This window comes from Fundulus heteroclitus, unplaced genomic scaffold, assembly GCF_011125445.2.
Source record: "Fundulus heteroclitus isolate FHET01 unplaced genomic scaffold, MU-UCD_Fhet_4.1 scaffold_324, whole genome shotgun sequence".
NCBI classification, from domain to species: Eukaryota; Metazoa; Chordata; class Actinopteri; order Cyprinodontiformes; family Fundulidae; genus Fundulus; species Fundulus heteroclitus.
This window is the reverse complement of record NW_023396734.1, coordinates 107,270-116,799: the sequence shown is the minus strand read 5'-3', so window position 1 is coordinate 116,799 and position 9,530 is coordinate 107,270. Positions and strand designations below refer to the sequence as shown.

The window sequence follows — 9,530 nt, the reverse complement described above, 5'->3', positions numbered from 1 at the left end:
GCATTTTTATTTTATTTATTTAAAGGTCCTTTTTGTGGTTTTAAAGGCTAATGATGAAGTTGATCTACGATTAAAGTCTGATATGGAGTGAAATTGAACGTCTGAGAGGAATCATGACGCAGTTTGGCTGCAACCACTTTACCATCTGTGTCGCCAATTTCCTCCGTTTTCAAAATGAGCGTCAGCCTGGGTCAGAGCTGCCGTGAGGACCGAACATTTTCCCCACAAGTAATTTTTTATTCTAGATCTGAATTTTGCGTGGAAATGGTGATTCACACGTTTCAGGCCCATTTTGTTCAAACGCAAGCTTTATAAAGGCGACCTCTGCTCCTTATTCTGCAGGCTGTAAAACCTGATAACCCTCCCTGTTCTTCCTGCTCTCAGACACACCTTGAAGCTGGTGGAGCAACATCTGCTGGAGGTGAAAGCTGATTGGCTGCAGCCTCTCTGCTCTGACATGTGATTCGTAGATCAGAGCTCAGAGCTGTTGCTGTTTTCAGGAAATGAAACTCACACAGTCACTGTGACCGAGAGGAGAAATGGAGCAGAACCAGCTGGACCGAGAAACCTTGTCCTGTTCGATCTGTCTGGATCTACTGAAGGATCCGGTGACTATTCCCTGTGGAGACAGCTACTGTATGAAGTGTATTAGAAACTTCTGGGATGAAGAGGATCAGAAAGGAATCCACAGCTGCCCTCAGTGCAGGGAGACCTTCACACCGAGGCCCGTTCTGAAGAAAAACACCATGTTAGCAGCTTTAGTGGAGCAGCTGAAGAAGACTGGACTCCAAGCTGCTCCTGCTGATCTCTGCTATGCTGGACCTGAAGATGTGGCCTGTGATTTCTGCTCTGGAAGAAAACGAAAAGCCACCGAGTCCTGTTTAGTCTGTCTGACCTCTTTCTGTCAGAAACATCTTCAACCTCATTATGATGTGGCTCCATTAAAGAAACACAAGCTGATGAAGCCCTCCAAGAACCTCCAGGAGAACATCTGCTCTTGTCATGATGAGGTGATGAAGATGTTCTGTCGTACTGATCAGAAGTGTATCTGTTATCTCTGCTCTGTGGATGAACATAAAGGCCACGACACAGTGTCAGCTGCAGCAGAAAGGACTGAGAGGCAGAGAGAGCTGGAGGTGAGACGAGAAAACATCCAGCAGAGAATCCAGGACAGAGAGAAAGATGTGAAGCTGCTTCAACAGGAGCTGGAGGCCATCAAGCACTCTGCTGATAAAACAGTGGAGGACAGTGGGAAGATCTTCACTCAGCTGATCCGTCTCATCCAGAAAAGAAGCTCTGATGTGAAGCAGCAGATCAGATCCCAGCAGGAAACTGAAGGGAGTCGAGTCAAAGAGCTTCAGGAGAAGCTGGAGCAGGAGATCACTGAGCTGAAGAGGAAAGACGCTGAGCTGAAGCAGCTCTCAGACACAGAGGATCACAACCAGTTTCTCCACAACTACCCCTCACTGTCAGCACTCAGTGAGTCTACACACTCATCCAGCATCAAGATCCGTCCTCTGAGCTACTTTGAGGATGTGACAGCAGCTGTGTCAGAGCTCAGAGATCAACTACAGGACATCCTGAGAGACGCATGGACAAACATCTCACTGAGACTCACTGAGGTGGATGTTTTACTGTCAGAACCAGAACCAAAGAGCAGAGCTGGATTCTTGAGATATTCATGTGAAATCACACAGGATCCAAACACAGCAAACAGTCGTCTGTTACTATCAGAGGGGAACAGGAAGGTGACATGGAGGAATAAACCTCAGTCTTATTCTAGTCATCCAGACAGATTCACTGATTATCTTCAGGTTCTGAGTAGAGAGAGTCTGACTGGACGTTGTTACTGGGAGGTGGAGTGGAGAGGGATACAAGTTTTTGTAGCAGTCGCATACAAGAATATCAGCAGAGCAGGAAGAGGGAATGAATGTGTATTTGGAGCTAATGACAAATCTTGGGCATTAGAATGTTACCAAGGAAGTTATACATTTGTTCACAACCGCATCAGGACCTCCATCTCAGGTCCTGGTTCCTCCAGAGTAGGAGTGTACCTGGATCACGGAGCAGGTATTCTGTCCTTCTACAGCGTCTCTGAAACCATGACTCTCCTCCACAGAGTCCAGACCACCTTCACTCAGACGCTACATGCTGGAGTTTATGTTGTAGGTTCTGCTGAGTTCTGTAAACCCAAATAGAGAGAATCCACTGAAGGTTCAGTGACTTTGATTCTGGTTTTTAAATCACCAGCAGATTATTTTCTTGATCGTTGTTGTTTTATGTCTAAACTGCACAGAAATCAATAGTCAGAGATTGTCAGCACTTGTTTTTCTTCAGAATTGATGTTCTGGTTCTGTTGGGTTTGTTCATTTCTCATCATTGTTTTCTAAACCAGCTGATCAGAACCAGAATATTTGCTGTTTTTCCTCCTTGTTGCTTTTAGCAGCAAAAACTGTGAACTGAGCAATAAAATGTCAAATTATTCCCCAGGTTTAAAAAGTGGAACCAGTTCTTTGATCCGGTTCTGGTTTGGACCCGTTTTGTTGAGTCCAGACACATATGAGACAACAGATATCATCTAATATTGTAAATTTGTCATCTGAGAATAATCATATTTTGAATGTTTTACTATGTTTGATCATTATTTCAAAACATCTTTAAGGTAAATAACCTCAAAACAACAAAATCACCACAACTCTAATTAGTATTTCAGTTAAAATTACAATCCAGCTGTACATTATAGTTTTATTTGAAACTTAAAATTTACAGGATGTGTTTAGCAGCAAAAGCTGTAATAAAGAGATATAATGTGAATTTATAGCATTTTACTGAATGAGGTGGTACAGATTTATACCACAATTATTAATCTAATATGTGTGATGAACATTACTGTGTTTTCAATAAATAAAGAAACTTCAAGTGTTAAGGTGAGACATTATTTCTATACAGCGAATCACTTTATTTCATTTTTCTGTTGACATTAAAAACATTTTTATAATTATCTTTCACATTGTAGTGCGATTAAGCCATGATAAGAAAAATTAAGTCAGATTGAATTCCGAACATGTAGCTGGAGGACAACTCAAAAGGGGTTTGTGAGCAAAAGAATTTACACTTCCAGAGAGACAACCCTCTCTGCAGGGTGCGATCAGGTGGAGGAAGAGCTTCCACATCAGAGGAGGATCTCTGAAACCACATCAACACCTGGAGAAACATCTAATCAGCTCCTTGTTGTTGACTGGAACCAGATGTTTGAAACTCACCTCCACAGATCCAGAGAATGGAGCCTGTTGGATTCTCTGCAGATCTTCAGCCAACTTTCCCCAGTCCACTCTGGGTCCTCACATCCAGGGGCGGTCCTAGCCTGTTTGGTGCCCTGGGCCAACAACCCAACCACTGAACTCAAGTCGCACTCAGTGGACTAAATACATTACAGACTTATCAGTGCATCAACCCTCCAGACCACTCAGGTCTTCTGGCTCTAGCCTACTCTGCAGAACCAGAACCAGAACCAGACATGGAGAAGCAGCATTTAGTTCCTATGCTCCACTGATCTGGAACAAACTTCCAGAAAACTTCTGGAGTTCTTTTAAATCAAGATTAAAAACACATTTGTATATGGCTGCCTTCAACTGTTGTAGTTAAACTTGTTTTACTAGAACATCATTAGTTCAACTTTGTAGTCTAACTGTTTTAAACATTATTAATATTTGCTTTTTGTTTCCATTGTCTCATTTTTTATTTTGTTTAAATTTTCAAAACTCACTTTTATTCTCTTTTTAGTTTCCTGTCTATAAATCATGTAGAGCAATCGTCTTCCTTGTACTAAAAAGTGATTTGCAAATTACAAATATACATAAAGCGAGAAAAAACAACTTTAAACAGAGGAGGACTCAGGTTTTAACTTTCAAAAACTTACAACACAGCTATAGATTTGATTCCTGCCAAGTTTCACCCTAATTCATACCTCAATGCATTTGATCACAACATTCCTCCTGTGAGCCAGGCTAACGATGAGCCTAACGATGAGCCTAACGATGAGCCTAACGACTCTACGTTGTTGGGACGACCAGTTCCAGGTGAATCTAAGCTCTAAAAAGGCCTGGTCAGCAGATCTATAAAGCTTGGAACTCCACATTACTCCAGACATTTTGAATAGGGTAGTTCACGCGTGACGTCAGCACTACATCCGGGTACTGTGGTTGGCAAAAAAAAGAGCTGCTCTCGTCTACTACATGACAAAACGGGTGATTTAGAGTGTACTTTTAGTTTGTTTAATAATTCATATTGTGCCTTTTATAATCAACTACAGTATTTTCTTATCAAGCGAGCTCTGCATAATTCACCCAGCGCGATGGGAGACTCGTTTTGAGGAAACTATGGTTGTAGCTCAGTGTCTCCCTTGCTGTGGTTGCGGAGAGGTGTCTGTTTTGTAGAATAAATCATCCGCCGATGAGTTACTGATCTGGAAAAGCCGAATCTGAAACCACAGAAAAAACATTCAGATCCCAAATGTACAGCGTTCTAATTCTTCCAGTCTATTAGCAGCTTTCCTTAAGAGGTCGGACACTGAACGTCTGCCTGCTGAGTTTGACATTACTTAAGCTTTAGTGCGGGGAAAAGCCATGTAGATTGACCGATGCAGTAAAAATGCTAACCAACCAATGGGAAGAAGTTGAGCCCTTAAGACACAGCCCCTCCTCATTTGCATAATGAGGCAGAAATGCATACAGAAATGTAAAAAGGACAGGCAGAAATGTAAAAAGGACAGGCAGAAATGTAAAAACGACAGGCAGAAATAAATAGCATCACAGAAATATATAGGGTAAAAAAATACAAAGGAAGAATAAAACAAAAACAAACAAAAATATTATAACATGCACATAAATAAATACTTAAAAAATATAAGTAATTAATAAATAAAGTTGAAGATTATAACACACAATAAATAAATAAGGTAATTATTACAAAGGCGAATAAATAAATAAGCTAATTAAAAGAGATATATACATTTATGTCTCACTGTATAATTTAATTTCTACCTATTCAATTCAATTCAATTCAATTTTATTTATATAGCGCCAAATCATGAAACATGTCATCTCAAGGCACTTTACAAAGTCAAGTTCAATCATATTATACAGATTGGGTCAGATTATACAGATTGGTCAAAAATGTCCTATATAAGGAAACCAGTTGATTGCATCAAAGTCCCGACAAGCAGCATTCACTCCTGGGGAACCGTAGAGCCACAGGAAGAGTCATCTGCATTGTACATGGCTTTGCTGCAATCCCTCATACTGAGCAAGCATGAAGCGACAGTGGGAAGAAAAACCACCCATTAACGGGAAAAAAAAAAAAAAAACCTCCGGCAGAACCGGGCTCAGTATGAACGGTCATCTGCCTCGACCGACTGGGGTTACAGAAGACAGAACAGATACAACAAGAGAGACAAAAAAGCACAGAAGCACACATTGATCTAGTAATCTGTTCTACATTAGATGGTAGTAGCGGGTGAGCCGTCTTCTCTGGATGATGTCACAGTTAACAGAACGCCAGACCAGGTGTACCTACTATGAAGAGAAAAGAGAGAGAACAGAAAGTTAAAGCAGAAATGACAACACATAATGCATAATTGAAGAACAGTAGAACTCAATATAGTGAGAAAATTAGATCCTGATATACTCCAGTAACCTAAGCCTATAGCAGTAAAACTACAAAGGTGGCTGAGAGCAACATGAGTCACTAGTTATAATTTTTGTCAAAAAGAAAAGTTTTAAGCCTAGTCTTAAAAGTAGACAGGGTGTCTGCCTCACGGACCAAAACTGGGAGTTGGTTCCACAGGAGAGGAGCCTGATAGCTAAAGGATCTGCCTCCCATTCTACTTTTAGAGACTCTAGGAACCACCAGCAGACCTGCGGTCTGAGAGCGAAGTGCTCTGTTAGGAACATACGGGGTAATCAGAGCTCTGATATATGATGGAGTTTGATTATGAAGGGCTTTATACGTTAGAAGAAGAATTTTAAATTCTATTCTTGATTTAACAGGAAGCCAATGAAGGGAAGCTAAAATTGGAGAAATATGATCCCTCTTGTTGATTTTCATCAGAACTCTTGCTGCAGCATTTTGGATCAGCTGAAGGCTTTGAACTGCATTTTGTGGAATTCCTGATAGTAAAGAATTACAATAGTCCAGCCTTGAAGTAACAAATGCATGGACCAGTTTTTCAGCATCACTCCTGGACAGAATGTTTCTAATTTTGGCGATATTCCGGAGGTGAAAAAAGGAAACTCTGGAAACCTGTTTAATATGGGATTTAAATGACATGTCTTGGTCAAAAATAACACCAAGATTTTTTACTTTATTACCAGAGGCCAGTTTAATGCCACCCAGATTAAGTGATTGGTTAAGAAGTTTATTTTTTGAGGACTCTGGCCCAAAGATTAAAACTTCGGTCTTGTCAGAATTTAGATGCAGGAAATTTAAAGTCATCCAGCTTTTGATGTCATCAAGACATGACTGCAGTCGAAGTAATTGATTGGATTCATCAGGATTTATGGATAAATATAGCTGAGTATCATCAGCATAACAGTGGAAATTAATCCCATGCTGTCTGATAATTCGGAATCGGAAGCATATATATAGTAAAGAGAATTGGTCCAAGGACTGAACCCTGTGGTACTCCACAAGTGACCCTAGAGTTTGAGGAAGATTTATTATTAACATGAACAAATTGGAATATGTCTGACAGATAAGATTTAAACCAGCCTAATGCTTTCCCCTTAATCCCTACAGTATGTTCAAGTCTTTGTAGGAGAATATTGTGATCAACTGTATCAAACGCAGCACTGAGATCTAACAGGACAAGTATAGACACAAGTCCATTATCTGAGGCCATGAGAATATCATTAGTGACCTTCACCAGAGCTGTTTCAGTGCTATGATGTGCTCTGAAGCCTGACTGAAACTCCTCAAGTAGGTCATTACTTTGTAAATGTTCACAAAGTTGATTAGCAACTACTTTCTCAAGAATTTTAGATAAGAAAAGAAGATTAGATATAGGTCTGTAATTTACTAACTCATCTTGATCAAGAGAAGGTTTCTTAAGTAAAGGTTTAATAACAGCTACTTTCAAAACCTGTGGTACATATCCATTTACTAAGGATAGATTAATCATGTCTAAAATAGTGCCACTGATCAGAGGGAATACCTCCTTAAACAACTTGGTTGGGATTGGGTCTAACATACAGGTAGAAGGTTTAGATGAAGCTAAAATTTTAGATAGCTCAGAAAGCTCTACTGCTTCTAAACAGTTCAAACACTGCGCAGATTCTAAAGATTCCTCCAATGCTGCCTCACTTACTGAGGACGAGGTAATCATGTTTGGGAGGATGCCAATTATTTTATTTTTAATGGCATCAATTTTATTTATGAAGAATCCCATAAAATCATTACTACTGAGAGCTAAGGGAATGGATGGATCAACAGAGCTGTGGCTCTGGGTAAGTTTGGCAACTGTACTAAAGAGAAATCTAGGATTATTTTTATTCTCTTCAATTAATGATGAAAAATATGCTGCTCTAACTCTGCAGAGGGTCTTGTTATACAACAATAGTCTGTCCCTCCAGATTAAGTAGGATTCCTCTTGGTGTGTAGAGCGCCATTTTCTCTCCAATTTCCTAACATTGCGCTTCAAGGAACGCAGCTCTGAATTAAACCAAGGAGCCAGCTTCCTGTGAATAATCACCTTCTTTTCACCTACATTTATTAATTTGGTGGCAATTAATTGTATGCTTATTTATTTATTGAGCATTTATTTATTTCTGTATTTATTTTTAGATATGGAAGACTTGGTCCTCCATAGCGAAAAACCCGGATCAAAACAATAACAATGAACTGATCTATAGAGAAAGCTTCCTGGATGGGAAGTGAAACGCCTTCAGCTTCAGAATAGAAGTTCACTTGTTTTATTTTGAACCTTTTTTGGATTAATTATGACCAGGATGACTGAGAATATTCACCACCACACCACGTATTTCACATCTTACCCAGAAACGTATCTATAAGAACTTCCTGTTCAGGGTAGAAGTAGACCAGCTATGTCACTAGAAATACACGATATATCTGCTGTAAAATCAGAAGCTAGCTGAACATTTCAATATCTGTTGTATATTTATCGGTTACAGATTAGTTCCACGTTTTCAAAAAGGTCGTCATGATGACATTACACTGAGCTTAATTAGATGCTTTTACAACAGATTGTGTTTCATTAATAGTCAGACTGTATGACCCTAAAGCAGTAAGAAAACAAGGAACAATGTTACAAGGAAAGATCAAACAGTCTTTTCATCTAAAATCATATTTGCTAGTTTAGAACTCTGTAACCTTTCAAAAATTATCCATTAGTAATTTTTACAAAGTTCTCCTTTGTAATGCTTTTCCATTTTATTCCTTTCTTGATGCATGACTGAGATTAGATTTGCTTCAGTCAGCATGTTTGCTTCAGTCAGCCTCAAAAAACTCTGTAGATGTAAATAGGTTTGTTGAAATTATTGAATTTGACCTTCACTGTAAAAAGTCACTTTCCAAGTGCCCTGAAAACAGAATTATAGTCCAAAAAATACGGCATAGAAAAAGGCTTTAAAAAGGATGTACATGAAATGCTGGTTTTGTTTTTATCGTGAATCACTTTGATTTTAATGTCTGTGAAAGGTGCTATACAAATACATTTTACTCACTTTTACTAACTTACAACCTTAATATGGGAAATAAATGCAACTTTATTATATAGACTGTCTGGATTTTCAAAGCCTCCAGAGTAATAAATAAGACTGGCAGATCATTTTGTGTCAAAATTGTTGAAATGTTTATTTAAATGAAAGTCATGACATAAACACAATTTTAAAACTTAGAAAAAAAAATCTGACATACATTTGGTGAACAGAAAAAGAGGAATAGTGAAGAAAGTGCTTTATTTGTTTAAAAAAAATGGAACCGCATGTTTGTGTAAAAATACGAAGGGCTCCTCTCTGTGACATTTCCAGCTGGAGTGGCGTCTCCAGATGAAGTCAGCGAGGCGGGAGTGCAGAAACGAGGCCGGCGCTGCTGCTGATCTGTCTGAAGGGACCAGTTTCATCCCAGTGAACACAGGTTAAATAAATTTAATACCTACTATAATTAAAAGTTTTGAAAATATGCTTGTTTCCTGGTAAAAGGGAAATAAACAGCATCCTTTACAATTAGCATCAGCCCTGGTAGAGACGTGTTTTAGCCTGAAAATAAATCCATATTCTACTGCTGTAGCACAATCCAAAAAACGGGGACTCTTAACAATTAATTACCTTATAAAATCAACATAACTTTAACACTTTTGATAATTTATTTATAATTTAAGTTGATTATTTAGGTCAGTCAGGTGTGCCAATCATTAGTCAGCAAATGGTGATGACAGAACAGCTGTTAAATTTGCCCACATTTACGGTCAGAGAAGAAAAAAAGACTCTTTCTGTCTTACCATCACAAATGTAAAC

The 9,530-nt window shown here is 39.0% G+C and overlaps 1 protein-coding gene across 1 annotated transcript; it reads left to right on the top strand.

Moving 5' to 3' along the window:
• The first annotated feature begins 311 nt into the window (after positions 1–311).
• LOC118559594 (tripartite motif-containing protein 16-like) lies at positions 312–2,413 on the top strand. Its single transcript, XM_036130284.1, has 2 exons — positions 312–1,073; positions 1,107–2,413. The coding sequence occupies exons 1-2, from the start codon at positions 540–542 to the stop codon at positions 2,196–2,198; spliced, it is 1,626 nt and encodes a 541-aa protein (XP_035986177.1). The 5' UTR covers positions 312–539; the 3' UTR covers positions 2,199–2,413.
• Positions 2,414–9,530: the final 7,117 nt, after the last annotated feature.